General features: G+C 42.3%; 1 protein-coding gene across 7 annotated transcripts in view; it reads left to right on the forward strand.

Annotated features, from left to right (window-relative positions):
• Positions 1-20,835, forward strand: part of Khdrbs3 (KH RNA binding domain containing, signal transduction associated 3) — a 177,467-nt gene that overhangs the window by 8,313 nt on the left and 148,319 nt on the right. The window contains exon 1 of one of the 7 annotated variants that reach the window (XM_074069273.1): positions 15,109-15,175. The exons of the other annotated variants lie outside the window; for them this stretch is intronic. Within the exon in view, the coding sequence (XP_073925374.1) occupies positions 15,124-15,175 (52 nt within the window). The 5' untranslated portion in view covers positions 15,109-15,123. Of the gene's footprint in view, positions 1-15,108; positions 15,176-20,835 lie in introns of those variants that run through there. 7 annotated transcript variants of the gene reach the window in all.

Raw genomic sequence — 20,835 nt, forward strand, 5'->3', positions numbered from 1 at the left:
AAGGTGTACTGTGTGCACTTTTGTTGTTTTGTTTCTCTTCACATGTTTCTTCCTTTAATCCTTGGTGACTGCTGTGTGGAGTTAGTTTTGTTGCTGTCTTTCTACAGGTAAAGCAGTGATGGTGAAAGGGTTATGTTACTTGCTCAAAGTCTTGAGCTCACTTAATGGGCTCTTTGTGACCTAAAGAAAAAGTGTTATAAATAAGTTCTGGATTGAAAACTTTTTAAAAGATGGTAGGATTGTCTGATTTGTGACTACTGGTCATTGTAACTTTTTTTGGTGGAGGGGGGATGATAGTCCTCACAGTTAATTTTCACTGGCTTATGTATGTCAAAAACGTTTGTGTAAGGAAGCAAACAGTAACAAAAAGTTTGCTAGCTGGCATGGACATTCCTGTTTCTTCCTGCCTTCTTGTTGCCTACTGAAAAATATGGGTTTGTCTGTGCCACATAATGAAGCCTAGGAGGAATTTTGGATAAAGCTATAGTTCTATTTTTAGTAATTTTTAGCAGGGCTAAATACTGGATCACTGTACAAGAGTCCATAGGACTTAAAAAGTTTTACTCCTTTGCTCAACTAGTATTTGTTTTTCAACAAATATTTAGCATCACTAAACTGAGCTGTGAGTTCTGGAATGGTAACTTCTCCAAGCTGCCATTCCCTCCTCTGCACACGGTGGTGATGCTCTCTTCCTCCATTGTGTTGTCACTAAGATGTAATGACAGTGACAAGTAATAAGAGATTATGACATTCATCTTTTTGTCCCGTGCATGTTTTCTTCAGCTGTTGGTTATTTAACAGTGCACAGTGGATTATCTTCTTCTTTTTTTTAGGGCTGTGCAAGCAGCAGATAATTGAAAGCCATACTGAAATAAAATTCACACTACTCAGTAATAAAAAGAACAGACAAGTACACAATTTTATGTCCAACTTGAGCTCATGTCTCAGTCTCAGCTTAACCATTCTCATGGTTTCATGTCTACAAATAATGATTAAAAACAGCAACAAAACCCCAACAAAATCTTTTTTGGGATTTTTTGTGGGATTTAAATGAGATGTTGTGAAGAGTTGCTTAGTGACATGCCTTGCATGTTGTAAGTACAAAGTAAATCGTTTCTGCCACCATCGTCATCGTTCGCGGTGGCATCATCATATTTTATTAAAAAATTCATGATGGTGGGAGAGGTGAACATGTAGACAGGTGACTTTAAGAGTGTATTAAGTGCTAAGACAGAAGACCTTGTAGACATTTGGGGGGCTTAGAGAATGATACCTGGCTTCTCTCAGGACCAAAATGGCTCTCTTGTTCAAAGATGTACCTGCCAGATGCAGAAAGCATTGCAATGCAGGGTAGAAGATGTGGGCCTGGAGTTTAACTTTGCTGACTCCTCCAGGTTGTTGTCTCCTGTGTTTATCTGTCCAGTTCATCAGTTAACATTTGCCATGTTTGCCTTTTTATTTCCTCTTTGTAAATATGTGTTTTCATGACTCTTCTGAGAGTAAGGTACATGCATTACGGATGTTTTCACCTAAATACTGATATCCTTTGGTGTGGATTTCCTCTATACAGATGACCATAATTAAGAAGTTTAGCAACGATAAGGCACTATTATCTGTGGCCCATATGCTAATTTTGCCAATTCTGTTTTTGCCTCTTTTAGCATCCAGTTTCAGATCACACTTTGCATTTAGTTGGCAAGTCTCTTTGGTATTTTACTTGGAACAAATTCTCTGTCTTCCTTTGCCCCTCAGGATAACATTTTAGAAAAAGTCATAGGCCAGTTTTTTTTTTTTTTTTGTGCTGTGTCTCTCAGTCTGGGTTGTTTGATGTTTCCTTAAAATTAGATTCATGTTGTACACTGTTCTGCAGGAATGCCACTCAGGAGATGTGTCTTGTAGGGGTGTCCCATATATGTGCATGTTGTCAGTGTGGCTTCATCCCATTGTTGGCTATAAGTGGAGTTGCTTATCACCCCTGTAAGTACTTCCTTTTTGTAACTAGTTATAGTTTTGTGGGGAGATACTTTGAGACTCTGTAAACATTACATTCTTCATTAAACTCTCGCTTACAAATCTTAGTATCTGTTAATGTTTCTTACCTGAAACATTACTATTACTATGGTCATTGTAAAATGGTAATTTTCTAGCTCATTCATTCCATCTATATTTGGTCATTGGCATTTTACAGAAAAGGGACATCTCCTCTTCCTCTCCAGGTCCTTCTGCCCTTTTCTTTCCCTCCTTCCTCTTCTATTTATTTCATGTATGTTATAAATTCATGAATTCTTTAATTCAGTGTGTTATGATCCTGAAATTGCCCCAGATACAGCCTCTGGGAGCCCTTTGCCCTGACAGAATTGTCTCAGATTTGAGTACAGTTGGCTCTCTGTGCCCTCTATGGGTTCAACTAACGGTGGATCGAAAATATTTGAAAACAAAAATTGGGTCATCATTGACAATGTTACAGACTTCAGACCTTTTTTCTTTTGCTACCTAAGCGATAGAGTGTAACAACAACTATTTACATAGTATTAGGTATTACAAGTAGTGTAGAAATGATTCAGAATATGGAAGGATGTGCATATGCCAGTGTGACTACGGCATCACTTTATATAAAGACTTGAGCCTCTGTGAATTTTCGTATTTTGAGACAGTTCAATAATTAATTCTCCAAGGATATCAGAGTGGCCTGTTTTCCTTCCTTCCTTTCTTCCTTCCTTCCTTCCTTCCTTCCTTCCTTCCTTCCTTCCTTCCTTCCTTCCTCCCTCCCTCCCTCCCTCCCTCCCTTCCTCCCTGCCTCTCTCCCTGTCCCTCTCCCTATCCCTCTCCCTGTCCCTCTCCCTGTCCCTCTGCCTCTCCCTGTCCCTCTCCCTCTCCTTGTCCCTCTCCCTCTCCCTGTCCCTCTCCCTGTCCCTCTCCCTCTCCCTGTCCCTCTCCCTGTCCCTGTCCCTCTCCCTGTCCCTCTCCCTCTCCCTCTCACTGTCCCTGTCCCTGTCCCTCTCCCTGTCCCTCTCCCTCTCCCTGTCCCTCTCCCTGTCCCTCTCCCTGTCCCTGTCCCTGTCCCTCTCCCTGTCCCTCTCCCTCTTCCCTGTCCCTCTCCCTGTCCCTGTCCCTCTCCCTGTCCCTCTCCTTCTCCCTGTCCCTCTCCCTGTCCCTCTCCCTCTCCCTGTCTCTCTCCCTCTCCCTGTCTCTCTCCCTCTCCCTCTCCCTGTCTCTCTCCCTCTCCCTCTCCCTGTCCCTGTCCCTCTCCCTGTCCCTCTCCCTCTCCCTGTCCCTCTCCCTGTCCCTCTCCCTCTCCCTCTCCCTCTCCCTCTCCCTGTCTCTCTCCCTCTCCCTGTCTCTCTCCCTCTCCCTCTCTCTGTCTCTCTCCCTCTCCCTGTCCCTCTCCCTCTTCCCTGTCCCTCTTCCCTGTCCCTCTCCCTCTCCCTGTCCCTCTCCCTCTCCCTGTCCCTCTCCCTGTCCCTCTCCCTCTTCCCTGTCCCTTTCCCTGTCCCTCTCCCTCTCCCTGTCCCTCTCCCTCTCCCTGTCTCTCTCCCTCTCCCTCTCCCTGTCCCTCTCCCTCTCCCTCTCCCTGTCCCTGTCCCTGTCCCTCTCCCTGTCTCTTTCCCTCTCCCTCTCCCTCTCCCTCTCCTCTGCTTGTTTTACTTTACAAAAACAAGCAGTGCACTAGATTTGGCAATGGTCTGAGTCTACCTACCATACCCAGCTTCAGCTTAGAGACTAAGGACCAGGCATAATGCGCAAGTTTGTCTTACCAATGCCATCCACACTAAGGCATGCTAGAAGTCACTTAGATAAGGAGTGGAGTGAATGACAACTGTGAGCTGCTTTGAATACAAACCATTCATTTCTCTTGTGAAGAAGATCTTTTTTTGGACAGTTTCTTGTGACTTGTCAATTTGTTGAGTCTTTTAAAACCATAATGTACACAATACACAAAGTAATGCTGAGATAAAATAATTCCATAAACTCCTGAGGATATTTTGTTTTGTCATGATAAGGTGGTTATCTTATCTAAAGGCAGAGGCACACCTGGGAGCCTTAGCTCCTGGCCCTACTATGTTTGGCCTGATACTACTTTTACAGGCTGAGCTGGAAGAGAAGACTTCAGCACCAGTCAGCTGGGTAAAAATCTCAAAACCACACTGCTTTTCTTGTCACAGGATACATTTGTTTCTTCATGTAATTTATTGCTCTAATTTATTTAACAAAAAGACTTCTTCACAGCATTGACCAATGGCCTTTAATAGGGAGTAATCCCATTCTCAGAAAAGTATGTCCTTAGGAAAGATCACCTGTTGGAGATGCACACAGGTGCATCTTCCTGCCTGCCCTGGAGATGGAGTTTAACACTGAAAAAGAAACTGAGGCCCTAGTGCTTCACAACAGGTGTCGATAGCACCACATAAAGATGCCCAGGCAGGGATTTGAAGGGGTCAGATGACTCTAACATCAGTCAGGCTTTGTATTATTGCTTATATTGCTTTTATTTTAAAAAGTCCGTTTGAAAGTCAGTTTTAAACTTGGTGGGGAGCTGCTTTTCTGTTTTTCAGCAGACCTTGTCCTGGTTTGTTAGAAGCAGCAGTATTTTCCTCAGTCCTTTCTCTGGAATCCAATGTTCTGTCCATGGTTGTAGGGAAACCAAGCAGGCTTGGTTTTACTGTGTTTTAGGTTGTGTTGTTGTTAATATAAAAGGTACTAAGGAAATCACTCTTCAGCATCTGTCGGTCTCTCTTTCTGTCTTGGAGTGACACTGAGAAAGGAATTTCTCTCTTTTTGACATAGTGTCCATCAATTAGTTTACCACCAGTTCAGACCACACTGAGAATCATAATCCCTTGTCCTTTGTTTGTTTTGAGACAGAGTCTAGCTATGTGGACTTGGCTGGCCTTGAACTTGCAATCCTCCTGCCTAGCCTTCTGAGTGCTGGGATTACAGGCATGCCCACCATGCCTGGCTTCTTGCTCTGTATGTATACAGTCAACAGTACCTTAGAACAAGGGAAAAAGAAACAAAAAGTTGTGCAATTTAACAGTAGCTTGATTGTATTCTGGATTAATTCTGTTGCTGTTTTCTTCTCTCAGCAGTTGGTCATAGTCAAAGGGGTCCATTACTTTCATTGTAATAAGCTCCACCAGCTTCAGTTTCTGCATCTGTAAAATCTGCGTGAAGCACTGGATTCTGAAAAGTCAGCTATGCCCTTTCCCCGAGTTCCCTGTTGCTCCTTCAAGGAGCCCAGCACAGGGTGCTAGGTGGAGTTGTTAACTATTTAGGTTCTACTTTGGGGAGAGGTTTTTTTTTTTTTTTTTTTTCTTTTTTGGTGCTGGGATTGAACCCAGGGCCTCATGCATGCTAGGCAAGCGCTGTACCACCGAGCTACATCCCAGCCCTAAGTTCTACTTTGAAATACTTACTTAGAAGAGTGTACTGGATGTTGGTTCACCTGCTTTTGGTAGAGCACCGTATCACTTCCAAGAAAGCATTCTCAGCAGCGGTAGTTTTGTAGGGCTGACGGTACGCCTTAAGGCAAAGGAGACATAATCTTGCAATCCAGCTTCAGACTTTGAGGCTCTAAGGACACCAGCGTTTAGCCATCTGGGGGAAAACCTAGGAGGAGGCTGTGTATTTCCCTGGTCTCCCCTAGAACAGAGGAGGATGAAGGATCATGACTGGGCTGGGCTAAGTGCTGGGGGACAGAACTGGGTAATACTTTATCCCTGATTAAAGAGTTTTCAACTCAGTGGGGAAGCAGCCAAATTAAAAGACATTTATATTGCAGGATGGTAAGTGCTGTAATAAAGGCAGCACAGGGCTGTGGAACTGCTTAGGAGTGGTGCATCATCCCAGTCGGGGTAAGGGCGCTCTAGAGTGACTCCTGATGCAGGAGCAGAGCATCCTGGCACAACAGTGGGCCCAAACTGTGACGCCAGTATTTTAACTTCTTGGAGCCCTTCCTCAGGGTTAATCCAGGGTCTCTGAAGGCTGCAGGCTCCTCGTCTGGCATACGGTGAGCAATGGATGGACTCCTGTCCTCCCAATGTCTTCCCAGCACCTAGCGTGGGGCCCTCCTCTTTGCCTCCCCTTGGCACTTTTCCTACTAGATCATAATACTTTGTTGGGTGTTACTTCTCTCAGGAGACTCTAAATGCTAGATAAGCAGGAATTCTAACTCATTCCCTGGCCTCAGCCTGCAAGTGACTGACACTCAGCTCCGCCTGGAGAGAGTGGACACCTGTGACTATCTGTAGAATGGAAAGCAGTTGGTCTTAATGTCTTCCTTTTGGATTAGGGTAATAAATTCTCAGGATGCTTTCGTGAAGGAAGAATTTAAGAGCGTTTGCCTTTTATTTGGATTTCTAGCTCCTGTTTTTGAGGAGCGATCTGTGGTTTCTCAGACATGTGTGCCAGACCTGTGCACTCTGTGGCAGTGTGGGTGACAACTTTGGGTCTGAGACTCAGATCTTGTGGGAAGGGCCCCTCAGCACTTAGCGGTGTTTGGACCTAAGCGGGCACCTCCCTTCCTCTCTGAGTGCCAGTGTCTTAGTTCATAAAACAGGCCCCATACTGGCTACCTCCCAGACTTACTATGAGGGTTCATTCAGTAGCACCCGTAAGACTGTCCACAGCTCTGCTTAGGCTTCTAAGAGCTGGGGCTTTATTCCTGCTAGGTCTCCAGTGCCCACAAGGGTGCCTGGCATAGAGGATATGCTACCTGTTTAGTTAATGCATGTGTGTACCTTCCAGCAGTCTGTAGTATAAAGTGAAAGCAAGAATATTTAGAAGTGGACAGAAACACAGGCAGAGAATAGAACATGAAGGACCTTACATGGCTGAGCCATGAGGATGTACAGTAAGATCCTGTAACACAGTCAAAGGACATGCTGGAGTGAGTATGTCATTCTTCTCGTGTGTTTTAGAAAGATCACGTTGGGTGCTGAGCAGTGCAGGTGGGCAAGGGTTTGAATTAGGTGCGCTCAGAGTTATAAATGTGGTCTTTCTGGATGTCTGCTTCCACTGTAATGGCATTGTCCTGTATTTGAAGCCCTGGTTGAGGATGAGGTCACCCAGGTATTTTGTGGGATCAGAAAAGGGAAGGAAAGGCAGAGAAGCCTCGCAGCCATTTCAACATTACAGTTAGAGGGAAAAGAGCTCTCAGCTGTTTGCTTTCCTTACTAAGTTAACTAATTTCATAAAGAGTGTGACCCTGCCAGTGTAAATTACCCTTCAGAATGTTTAGTTCAAAACCTTTTTTGGTGTGGGATGCATTTATTTATTTATTTTTTAAGTAGGAATCTTAAACTTACTTACTGCCTGCGATGCTAGCGGGAAAGAGTCTGGAGGAGAGGGTGAGTGCAGAGAGCTCAGAAAGCGTGTGTGTGTGTGGTGAGTGCAGGCTCATCACTGTGTGTGTGTGGGTGTGTGGTGAGTGCAGGCTCATTTGTGTGTGTGTGTGTGTGCGCGCACGTGTGTGTGTGTGTGTTTGTGTGTGTGTGTGTGGTGAGTGCAGGCTCATTGTGTGTGTGGGGGGGGCGGGTTCAGCGCAGGCTCATCACCCAGTTAGCCACCTTGATAGCTGCCCTGCACCACTGGCTACAGCCCTCAAGTTGAGTGTGAGTTGGCTCACACACTCCCAGGAGACTCTAAGCTTAGTGACGAGTTTTGTGGCTCCCAGTCCTCGCCAGCATCACATGGTGGAATTGCTGCTTTCTTTGCGGACGGTTTGGTGAGTGTCGCTACATTAAGTGAGAGTGGTTAGCCCAACTTCATGTCCTTGAATGTGAATTCTCCTGTCTGCCAGGGTCTGTGTCACGTCTTAGAGAGTGCTCATGACATATGCCAAGTGCAGAGGCCACAACCCTTGGATATATGATTGCAACAGATTTGTTCCCCATTTCCTCGGGCTGAGGGTAGAGCAGACCCAATTGTAAGCTTTCATGCTGTCTTCCTTGTGGGTTGCACCCTAGTTCTTGTTCACCTTTTCTTTTCTTTTTTTGGCAGTATTGGGGTTTTGAGCTTGCTGGGCAGGTGCTCTGCCACTTGAACCACACTCCAACCCTTTTTAGCTTCAGTTGTTTTTTAGGTAGGACTTCTTGTTTTTACCCAGGATGGCCTCAGACCATGGGCCTCCTGTGTCACCATGCCCAGTTTATTGGCTGGCCTTGAACCATGATCCTCCGGGTATCTGTGTCTAGAGAACCTGAGATTACAGTTGTGTGCCACTGTGCTCAGTCATGTTGAGTTTATTGAGTGGGGAATAAGGGCCTCATCCAAAATGGGCGGAACGCTGGGCTTTCTTATTGTAATAAGAAGTCACATGATAAAAATGGGTTTCAGGAGAAGAGCCCAGAAAAGATTGTTTTTTCAAAGGCAGTTTTTTGGCTCTTGCATATTCCACATGGGAGCTCTACTTTGTGTTCTCTGGCCACCATGGTGTCTCAGAGAAGTCCACTAGTAGTGCTTTAGCTCTTCCTGATTGGTGGTGATTTTTGGGAGGAGTGGAGAAGCAAGGATTTTTGTTACTTCTAACAGACTTTAGCTCCTTTGCCCACAGGCCATACTAGGAATTAGTGAAGCATTGGTTTCTAGTTCAGTCTCATAACTTAATTCACTTTAAAGTTGTGAATTTCTACTCAAGTAACCTGTATAAGACTCCTTTCCAGAATATATTTGACATCTACTTAAAAATTATCAGGAATAAAATTTCCTAACTAACTTGACTTGGATCCCTTATGTGGAGAGGAAGTATGGGTCTCAACTGATGTCACAATTAATAAATGAAGCAATATGTCTTCTGATTAAATAAAATCACTATATTTAGAATAGATTTCACTTCACAGACTTTGCCTTGAAACCTTCATCCATTTTGTGTTGCTATAACAAAATACCTGAAGCCAGATGATTTATAAATTGAAGAGGTTTTTGTGGCTCATGAGTGGTGGCTGGAGAGTCCAAACACCATGGTGCCAGCATCCTGTCATAACACGGCAGAGAAGTGGGGACAAACTCAGTAGGCACAGATGGGGCCAGGTTGTTAGAGTGGCCTCACATTATAACAGTCCACTCTTGAGAGAACTGGTTTAATCCCAGGAGCCTAACCACTTTAGTGAGACAAAGTCACTCCTGAGGGAGGAGGTGCTGCTGCTTCAGCACTGTCACACTGGAGACCAAGCCTCCAGAACGTGAGCCTGTGGGGACAAATCATATCCAAGCCACAGGGAAACCAACCCACAGAATGCTTGAAGCCAGCCCAGTGCTCCAGGGATAAGCTTGAAGTCTTGCTCAGTTTCTGACAGTTCAGACTTGACTAGAGCTGGCAGGTCCTCATAACCTTGGGCACTTCTGTTCTAGATGTTGTATCTGAATTATTTTATTTAACTAAATGTTGATGAGTGCTTATGTGATTCAGCGCACTCCTGTTCTCTATGGCAAAGCCCTGGAGAGTGAGGACGGCTCCCTCACTTTGATACGGTAAGAAGTGGTTTTGTTAAGACATTTTGTTTTAACAAGGGGTCTGTCATAGCTGTACAATTACATTATACACATATGTACTGGGAAAAAACCTTTTCTTTTTTTTCAGTTTTCAGATTCAAATACTCTTTGAGACCTATTTAAAGTGAAACTGAAAACCTGGCAGGGACTGCATCTTAGTTTTCTAAGGCTGCGGTAACAAATTGTCACAACTTAGTACTTTATTATCTTGCACACCTGGAGATCAGAAGTTTCAGATGGTTCCCACTGGGCTAAACTCAGGTGTAGACACTGCTCCGTTCCTGTCTGGAAGCTCTAGGGGAGAACCTGTTGCTTAACTGCTGAGTTCAGGACACTGCCCATTGTAGTGGGCTGGTCCCCTTTCTCTGTCTGCAAAGCCAGCCATATTAGGCTGCTGCTTCTATGTTTCCCTCTTCTGTCTTTCTCTTCCATTTGTCATAAGGTCCTTGTGATTGCATTGAGCTCCTGTGGATAATCTAGTTTAAGGATATGAAACTAAGCAAACTTAGTTTTGTCTGCATCTTACCTCCTCTTGCCACACGCCTTAACGTTCATGGGTTCTGGTGGGGAGGAGGTGTTATTCTGCCTTTTACAGAAGGCTGGGGAATACAGCAGGAAACTGATGTTTATTGTGTGCCTAGAGTATCTTTAGCCTGGTTTTAGAGATTTTCCTGTACTAAGGTATTATCTCAAATTATGCGTGAGGGGTGCTAGAGACATTAAGTGACTTGTCACTGTCCTGTAATTACTAGTAATGAGCTGTCACTTGTGTTCTTGCTAAGCAGCAGATTTAAGTGCCAGGGGATTTAAAGACCTTATTTTCCCCATTTCTCAGTCTATCCTTCTGAGATGAATGATTGAAATTGCATCTTATAGGTGAGGAAAACGGCTCTCATAGAAGTTGTGAGCTGGCCTAATGTCACATGGCTGGCTCGTAACTGAATACTATGAAGTGGGAGGCAGTCTAATTCCCAAACCTGTATTCTTTCATAAAGTTACAGTGGATTAAGAGATAAGGATCTTATAGAGTGGATTTCTCTTGCCTACCATGTCACAGCGAGGCCTTGTATTTGGAGTGTCTGTCATGGTATTTTTCAAGGATCATTTGTTGTGTCACAATGACTGGGTAGTCAGTGAACTGACTTGATAACTTTTCTCCTTTTTTCCTTTCCCTCTACCATTCTACTTTTCATCCACTAATAGACCATGTGAACCTTAATATTTGTTGTGCTTCTTCTTAATTACTACTTTTGTTTTCTCCCAAAGCAGTCTCTTCTACTCCTAGTGTGCTTTACTCTGTGACGTGGAAATGAGTGTCCTTAGGACATCTAACTTTGCCAGTGTTGCCAGGTAGATGGTTTCCTGTCATACCAACTATACCCCTTCCTACTGTTTGTGGGTAAATTTCCATGTTATCCAGTTACGTGGTATCTAGGGCCTTTGCACCTGTCCCTTCCCCCTTCCCCCTTCTGCTGCCATTCTGTGCATGAGTCCATGCTCACAGCCCCTCTGCACTGAGTGGATGGGGCAGCTGAGTGTGGGAAAGGCCCGGTGACTTCTGCTGAGTGACTTTAATTTGTGCCCACTTGGTTTCAAAGGTCTTCAGTCTTCCACATTAGTTGGGTAAATAAAATGTAAAAAATACAGAAGAACAAAAAGATAAACGACATTTAAAGGTGACATAGAGGAAGTGCTGAAATGCACTGCCTATTTTTCAGGTCATAATGGCAGCCTTTAATATGTGGAAGTTCAGGAGAGGGAAATGATTCTAGGCTGTGGTTTAAGTGACAAAGGGGAGGTACTGTCAACTCATGTCTGTGTGATTTGTTCTGGGATGTTACAGTGTAGCTACCATTTGTGGTAAGACAATTGTAGGATCTTTTTGCCAGGTCTTTTCTTAATCTTTGCAACAGCCTTATAGAGATAGGTGTTAATACGTCTATTTTATAGATTGTCAAACTGAGCCTGAGAAACAGTAAGCTCTAAACAGCAAGGCAAGATCAGAACCAAGCTCTGCTTTGACTTCTTTTTGCTTGCTGCGAAGGTACATCTTATTCATAGATTTTTGCTTTAGTCCACATATTCTAAATCTTACTTTAAATAACTCCATAAAACATGGGGAAGGTGTACAGAAAGGAACTGCAAGTGGTAGTTACAAACAGAAAAAGACTGCCCACCGATGTAAGTGTGAATGTGCCTGACTTACGCTGATCCTGATAAGCCCTGTGAGCTGCAGAGGTTGGGACTCAAATTGTGTGCATTAAATTTTTGCTACAGTTCTTGCTCTTGTTTCTTGTGCTTATTACTGTTTGAGGGACTTCTTCCCCTCCCACAGCATTTTCAGAATCGAGTCTCTTTCCTCTCCCTCACCAACCGCATCCTATTAAAAAGAAATATGAAAACGGATAGGTTTTCTCTGTTAAAGTGTTGCATTGGGCCCGTGTTTGAAAGTTGCTAATTACATTTAGGGACTCTTGTTTCACATTAAACATATCGCACAATGGTTAGTCCTGTCTGAAAATATCTTCTTCTCCAACCAGTAATTTTTGTAGTTGTGTAGTTGTGCAGCTCCAAACCCAAAGCATAATAGACTGTGGTGAGTAAAGGCATTTGGCTGCTGTGAGTGCATTTGCCACACTGGCTTGTGGGTGCCATTAGATCTGTAGGAAGGCGTTGGCATGGTGGCTGTGGAATCTTAGAAGCTCACTGAATAGTGTAGAGCATATGAGTGAGAGTCATACCAGGTGTGCACATGTATCTTTACATTTCCTTTACGAATGCCCCTTGATACAAAGGCATCCTCCTTCCGGGCTGTTTTTGCCACCTGTTTTCCTGCTGCCTCTCCTAGAGCTAAGACCTGGAGGGTTTGCTGCTTGAAGGCAGTCATGACCAGCTCATTCTGCCTCGCTTCCAGGGCTGTTAGGACTCTTGTTTTTGAATCTGTTTGGAACACTTTCAGATTCATGTTAGTGCATAAATGTAGAATTCCAGTTGTTTTGATGTAAGATGACTGTGAATATCCAATTTTTAGAAGACAGTATTGCATCGTGATTAAGAATAAAACTTAGCTTTAAGTCTGTCTTACCACCCCCATTTACAAGCTCTGTGTCCTGGAGCCCCTCACTATCTAACTGTCCTCAGTTGGGGTAAAATAAATTACCTCACTGAGTTGTTAGGAAGATTAAATGTGATCACATGTGTAAAGGCATTCATTGCCTGACAAGTAGGAACATTCACTAAATGATAGGTATTATTAGCATCATTATTATTATTTACAGTTGTGATTTTTAGTTCTTTGTTAACTGCTGGGAGCATGCAGATGGTTAAGAAATAGTTCCTGACATAAGAAACTGCAGTCTGTTAGGAAGTATACAGTCAAGCTGTGTATAGAGTGATCCGTTCTGTGCAGGAAACACTTCTTTCCTCCTCAGTTATCCTCCTCCATAGTTCGGGTATCTTCAGGGAACATTGCTTTGCCACATGAGCCCCATGTATCAGCATTTTGCTCATGGCTGTGTCCCCAGCACCTATTAGAGGTTCAGTAACAGATGCCGAGTGAAGGATGAGATAGAGGAGGAGGGAAGTAAAGACAAAGTACTGGGTTTTCAAGATGTGCTCGGACAAGAAAACAAAGCCTTACCCCTTGAGATGGTAGCACGGGAGAAGTGGACCCACGTGCTGGAAGAGTTCTTGGAGAGTATAACTAATGGGTTAAGTTGTGGAGGGAGCTATTTGAGATGTGAGTTTAAAGCTTACTGATACCGGAAGAAAAGAAAGGACATGGGCACATAAGAAGTCATGGTGCCCTGGTATACCTTGGTGGATCATGGATTGGTGATTTGAGATGTTTCTGATGTAAATACTAGAGCTAGAAATTTCTGTTTTCTGCATTCTGTTAAATTTCCTGTTGTCATTGTTTTAGTTTAAAGTATTTCCAAATTTCCCTTGAAACTTTCTCTTCCACCCAGCTGTAATTTTGAATTTGTCTGGTTTTGGCTTAGTATATTTTGATGTTCTGTTGTGGGGCATGAATCCAAATGCCATGAACTTACATTGGTTCTCCCTGTTATCATTATATAGTGCAAATCTTTTATTATTGATAGTATACCTCAGTTCGAAGTGGACGTTGTGTAAAGACACTCCGGCTTTATCTTGATTTGTGATTATATGTCTTCCATCTTTTTCTTTGTCTATGTATTTAAAGTTCATTTAGAAAACATAAGATTTATTTTCAATGTTCTGATTAATGTATTTACATTTAAGTTTGTCATTGTTGTTTTTTTGTTCTTTTTTTTTTTCTCCTTTTGCATTCCTTTGGATAAGTGGAAATTGTTTCTGTTGCATTTTAATTGAAACAGGGTCTTGCTGTGTAGCCCAGGTCCCTCAGGACTTGGTATGAGGCCCGGGTTGGCCTGGAACTTGAGATCCTCCTCCCTCTGGCTCCTGAGGGCTGGGTTTACAAGTGTGTGGCATCATGCACGATGATTTTTTGTATTTTAATTCATGTCTATATGTGTTTATATTTTTAATTGTTGAACTTGAGTTTACTGTACACACCCAACAATGTATACATAGAATTAAATGTTAACACTTTTTTTTTATAGCCTTCTGGTGTGTTAAAGTCGCTGTATGTATTAGTACATTAAAAACCTCTTCAGGTAGTGTTAGAATTTTTACTTTCAACTATACCTGTTTTTAAGAAGTTAAGATTTGTGAGGTAAGAATGAAGGAAAAAAATAGAAACCTGTTGTGACATGAAAAATTACTTTAAACCTGGATCTCCAAGTCCACAAATAAAGCTCTGTTGGAACATAGATATTCAGTTGTGTACCTGTCACCTGCAGCTTCCCCTGCAGTATCAGAGTTAAATAATTTGACAGAAACTATATGGCACGAAGCTGAAGATGCTGTCTCATTCTTGTACAGAAAGATTTTAACCCTTGTTCTAAATCAAACCATTATTGGGAACTTGGCACATGTTTTGATATCAGTCACATTATCACTAACGGTGTGAGTCACCATGGGCTTTGGAGTCAGACATGTCTGGATATGTGTCAGCAGTCTGTCACCTATTAGCCTTGTGAAATATGAGTTGTGATACATAAATAAGATCATGAAACCAAAATATGCTGGTTCGACTAAGAATTCAGTCTTCTTTCCTGCCTTCCCTTAGTTTCCAAGCTGACCTAGAAATATACCTATTTCACCAAATAATTTAAATGAACTGCTGTACCTGTGACAGTATGGACTTGACTTTTCCTCCCCTTCCCCTTTTGAGACTTCAGGCAGAGAATCCCTTGCTTTCAGTATCCCAGGAACGAGAAGTGACTTCTCCCAAGTTCTTGGTCAGCCTAAGGACAATCTGTTTTCTGTCTGGCCGGGAGAAACTCGTGCCATTCAGGTCTTAATGTTTCTGAAGCCACATTTCTATGGCACAGGCTGCCATGCATATTAAAGGTTAGAACCAGGCTTTGTCCTCAAGTCTAAAATTCCATAGGAAAATATTATGGACAATACAGTATGGATAGTATTTGTATCTTTTCTGAAACTTCTGTTTGTGATATGACTCAAAAGACCAGGTTCTGTTTTTTTGTTTGTTTGTTTTTATTAAAGGGACAAGAAAAAGTTTGGACAATGCAGAGCAGAGGTCAGCAGCTTGAACAGGGAGGCAGTGGACAGCACACTGGTACGGTCTTTCTTTCTGGTCAGATGAAGCTGCTCTGTGGATGGAATTCCTAGTCTATATTGAGTACTTCATTTGTAAATTGATAATACATTTAACTCAGAAGCCAGGAATTTTTATTTTGGCATTCTAAGACGCTTCTTGTTAGTCATGGCTATAGGTATCTATTTCTTTTTGTTTCTTTGGTCAGAGATTTAGGTATCCTATCTTTATGTTGCTTTTAGTAATGCTTTCCCTGCATAGATGGAGTATTACTTGTGCTGATGGTATTGCTTCTTTCTGCCTCCTTCCCCCAAACCAATTGTGAGGGCTTGTGTGCATGTATCTGTGTCTGTCTACCCCTCTCTTACCTTTATTTAGAGGAAGATTCATAGAAAGATAGAGAACCTGAAATTGCATTTTATATTCCTAGATAACCATGAAGTGTCTATTCTTGTATGTACAGCCCCTCATTCAACAACCGTTGTTGTATACCTAGAAGTAGAATTCTTTAGATTTAAGGAAAATCAAAAAACATTCCACAAACATTCTCTTAGAAAAAAATGTTAGAAATGAAGAAAATAAACTGAGAGAGAGAAAGAGAGAGAGAGAGAGAGAGAGAGAGAGAGAGAGAGAGAGAGAGAAAGAGAGAGAAAGAGATTGAGATCCACAGAGCCCCATGAGATAAAGGACAGTGGCTGTCTTGGTTGGAGAGTCAGCGCAGAGTTGACATTCCTGCAGAATTAGATTAGTTATAGTAGTTTTCAATGTGTGGTCCAAAGTGTGAACTCTGGAGGTTCCAGAAACCCTCACAAATGCTGTTTCCTAAGATGTTGTTTTTGGCTTTTTCTCTGTGTTAACATTTTTTCTGGTAATACAAAAGCAATGATAGGTAAAACTTAGGGTCCCTTAGCAGAAACCAAGGTAATGGTATCAAACATTACTGTTAATAATTTTATTTTCCCTGCCATGTACTGACTGCTTCAAAAACAGAAAACAAAATCAGTTTTTCTTAAGAAAGCTTTTGATGGAGCAGAGAAATTATTGGTGTCAGTGAATGTCACCACTTGAGTATATTTTAACAAAGTATTCTTTGTGACTGAAAAGGAAGTCCATATATAGTACTTTTTCTGGATGCCAGAGTAGATAGTTGCTTCAAGGAACGTATCAAATACAGTGTTGATAGTCCTTTATCCATGGCTCAGGGCTCTTCTGATGCAGGGATGTGTGATGATGGATAAGAAGGTGCTGAGTAGTAGAGGGTGCCCAGGTATCAGCATTATCAGCACAACACAGGGAGGTTGTAGTTCTTAGCTCCATTTTATAGTCTGTTGCTCAGCTTCTGCTTCTTGAAGTGAAATGCAGTTTACCTTTAGTTTATGACAGTAATTCAAATACTTGTACATCTGTGGAACTAATCCACCCAGAGAGAAGTTTATGTCCAAAGAGTTCACGTGTATCAAAGGAAATGGGAAGCATGTATGTTCTCCTTCAAGTTCCTTTTTGTATATGGTGAGAATCAAGATTGCTCATCTTAAGGGTCTCAGCACCTTTTGTTGGAGTGACTGAAACTATCTCCACTGAACTGCCTTTGGATCCTTATCAGAACTCAGTTAGCCACACACATGTAGGTCTAGTTCTGAACACTGGTCTGTTGCTATATGTGTCTCTCCTTGAACCAGTGCCTCCATGTATTGATTACTGGAGCTTCCTCGTGAGGTCTTGACATCCAGTAGCATGAGTCTTTCACATAGTTCTTGGTTTCCTTCAGAATTTTCTCCCTTACTCACATAAGTTCTTTTGTACATGTATAAGTTGTGTTTTAGAATTGGTTTATGAATTTCCGTATAAGTCACCTGTGTCTTTTTAGAGACTGGAAATTTATAAATCAATTTTGGGAGAAATGTATTGTTTTAACAATACTGAGTTTTCTGACCCACAGGGATGTCATACGTCTCCATTATTTGGATTTTTTTTTCAGTTGCTATGGGCAGTGCTTCATGCCTTCTAGTGTATAGAGTTTGCACACATTTTGTTACATTTGTCCCTATTTCATGTTTTTTGATACTGTTAGAATGGTACTTTGTTTTCTTAAGCTTTAGTTTCTAATGTTTTTGTGCTCCTACATGGAGCCAGGCTTGAGAAGTTTTAAAAATAGAGTTCTGCCTGTGCTATCTTTTCCTACTTGAGTAATCTTTGGTAGTTTGTATTTTTAAGGAAATTATCAGATTTATTGGTGTGAAACTATCAATAATACTCTCTTCCTCTTTTAATGAACATGAGGTATTGTGGTGGTATGGCTCTTATTCTCATATCAATAATTACATGTTTATTCTTTTTCTTGATCAGTCTGCATAGAAGCTTAACAATTTTATTTGACTTTTCAAAGAACAACTTTTTGTTTTATTGATTTTTTTCCATATTTTTTTGTCTGTAATTTCACTGATGTCTGCTCCCTACTTCCTCCTTCTGTTTCCTTGGCTTTAATTTGCCTTGTTCTTCAATTGGAAGTTTCCAATTCTCTAACAGAAGCATTTCATGTTTTATATCAATGCAGCACCCTAATGGGTTCAGGATGACATCGTCTCTTCATCCCCCTCTCAGGCCCTCCCCAGTGACCTGTGGCTTTGCCTGCAGCCCTTTAGCAGAAGCCGGGACAGGTGGAGGAGGGCATTGATTGTGAGGGTCACTGGTGGCCAATAGCAGATAGTTTTTGCTTTGTATGAGAGGGTCTGGGGTGCATGCAGGGCTTTACCTGTTTTGTTTCCCAGTGGCATTTATTTTCATTTGCTACCTGCATAAGCTCAAGGATCTCTCTCCATTCTGCAGTTTCCCAGTCTTGTGAGCGTCTGAGTGAAGGTTGGTGGAGAATAGTTGGTGAGGGAGGAAGTTGTGTTCTCTCACACATTTTGGGTTTGATTGTTTGTTTGAGGCAAGGTTTCACTATATAGTACAGGCTGGCCTCGAACTCATTGTGTAGCCCAGGCTGGCCTCAAACTTGGAATCCTCCTACCTCCACCTCTGGTGTGCTGGGATTGTAGTCGTGTACCACAGCATCGAGCTCCAATGTTTTTGCAGCTGTTATGCTAGCCCACATTCAGCTTCTAAGTGTTTGTTAATATTTCTGTTTGTTTCTTCTTAACCACATTTGTGCTCTGATAAAGTAAACCGTTATCTGTGCCCCATCTCTCTTTGAGGAGGTATATCACTCTTTAGATTTCAATTTACCTTGTTTTGTGACTCAGCTGTATGATGGCTCAAAAAATATTTTGTAGATTATGCAGTTTTTTTCAGTTTTGAAGGGTAAGTGGTGTTTTCTTGCTGGCTCAGCATCGTCGGTAGAAGTTGACATCATCCTGTTAGGTTTTAAATGATAGCCATCAATTACTTTTAGGACACCACCATGGTGTTTGTTGGTCCTTTGAGATTCCTGTGTCCCTTACCACAGTATATCATGGTTCTTTTTCTGTACAAATCTGTTTGTTTTAGCACAACATGAGTTTCTTAAGATCCTGGGCATCAGCGGAGCAGGATGACTGGGCAACTGAATGAGTAGATGGATGGAGAAGAGCAGGGTGCCAGAAGCCCATCTTTGGCCTCTATGGAGGTGATTAGAGTGAATGAATCTCTGAGGTACAGAAGTAAATTACTTTTAAGTTTAGATTTTTTTTTCCTTGGGTGGCACTGGGGTTTGAACTCAGGGCCTCATGCTTGCTAGGCCGGTATTCTACCATTTGAGTCACTCTACCAGGCCAGATGTGCTGCGTTTTTAAAAACATTTTACAGAGTGTAGTTTAAGCAAATGACCATTCCTTTTAGAATGTGAGTATGTACTGTAGAGAAATATGTTCTTTTCTGGGAAGTGGAAATAGACTCTGTGGATGAGCCAAGGGCCAATGAGTTGAGGGGCACATTTAACCTCAGATAACAGCGATGTAGGCATGGATATAGTGTTGAAGAACAGAAATAGGCAGGAAGACTGTAGAGAAATAGATAGGCCATGAAAATGAATAGATAAATAGTGAAATGTAAAAAGCTCTTCAGAAGAATTTTTTAAAACACATACCAAGATTTGAGGGAAAAAAAGGTAAATATCTACCAGGTTGAACCTGGGGAGGTGAGGTAACACTAAGGCAAATGACCACCCTGGTAATTCCTTAATTTAAATCTGCATATCCTGATACATTGCCATGCAGTAAACTACTCCAAGTTAAATCACATGCTTTAGAATTAACTGTGTGTGGTTGACCTACACAGTTTTCTGGTTGGTGGGGTTCAGCTCAAGGTTCTCACTTGGACTCTCTCTCCTGTGTGGCAGTCAGATAGCAGCTGGAGCAGCTCTCAGCTGAAGGCTTCCCTGGTCTGGATGCCCAGTGTGGCCTATGCCCATTGTTGCTAGGTGATGCTGGCCCTCAGTGGCTGGAAACTCAGCGGGAGCATAGCTGGTATTGTTGACCCATTAGCTACCCATAGCTTCCTCTTGGCTTGGGCTTCCTAGAGCCAAAGAGACAGGGTTTCCAGAGAGAGTGACCCAAGAATGAGCATCTTAAGAGACTTAGACAAGACCTAAGTGCATATGACCTTGACTAGGAAGTCCTGGGTGCCACTTCTGCTGCATTTCCTGTTAATGAAATAGGAAGCAGCCCTGCCCATTGGCAGTAAATCACCATGGCACGGTTATAACTTCCTTCCTTTACATTGTGATGCCCTGGGCTCTAACTAGAGCCCAGATTGAAGGGAAAGTAAATCAGATGCTTCTCTGTTTGGGAGGAATTGTGGCCACCTTTGTGGTTTCAGTTATGATGAGCACAAACAAGGTTTCATTATTTAACAAGACACACTGCCCTTTAGTGCAGAGTGGTGATGTCTGGTGTAGATAGTCACACTTAATTCTCAGACTTAGTTGTGAATGACATTGAAAGCCCTCAGAAAATCAACAGTGGATATGCCAGAACTCTCCACAGGTCCTGCAGGTAGGGTTAGATGGGTATTTCTTGAAAGAAGGTATCATGTCCTCAGCAGTCTTCCTGCATGCCTTTTTCTCTTCTTCATTGCTGCATTTTAATGACTGTTTTCAAGGCTTTCAGGGTGTTTAAATGTTTACTTTCTGCATGAATTCAACCTTATTGCTTTTTAACACAAGCATCTCTTGTGGTCTGTTACTAATAGGAAACGGCATATCCAAAAGTTCTAATCTAAATGGGAAGAATAAGGCACAGACACAACTTGAAGGGTTATTAAGGCAAATAAGGTAATATAGCAAATCAAGAATGTGTCTGCTATGTGTGCAGCACTCTGTTAGCATGTGTTCTTTATGCAGTGAGCTCACTTGTTCTATAGCCATAAATAGGATTCACCACCTCTTTCAAAACTACCCCACTGCTCGGGATTGAAACTGCACCTTGCATACTTGTACATACCAGGCAGGTGCTTTGCCACTGTGCTAGATCCTAGCCTATTTTTTCCCTTTTTTTAAAAATGAGGAAAGTATTAACCAAGTGAGCAAGTTACTTAACTGACATCACAAAGTTAGAGATCAGATATTAATTTTTTATAATTTCCTCTGACTTCTCAAAAAATATTATTCTGCTGGTAATTTGGTTACTATCATATGGTTTACATGTGATGGATGATAGCATAGAAAGCAGTCTTGTTCTTTGGCACTGAAGCACCATGGCTGGGTC

This window comes from Castor canadensis, chromosome 3, assembly GCF_047511655.1.
Source record: "Castor canadensis chromosome 3, mCasCan1.hap1v2, whole genome shotgun sequence".
NCBI classification, from domain to species: domain Eukaryota; kingdom Metazoa; phylum Chordata; class Mammalia; order Rodentia; family Castoridae; genus Castor; species Castor canadensis.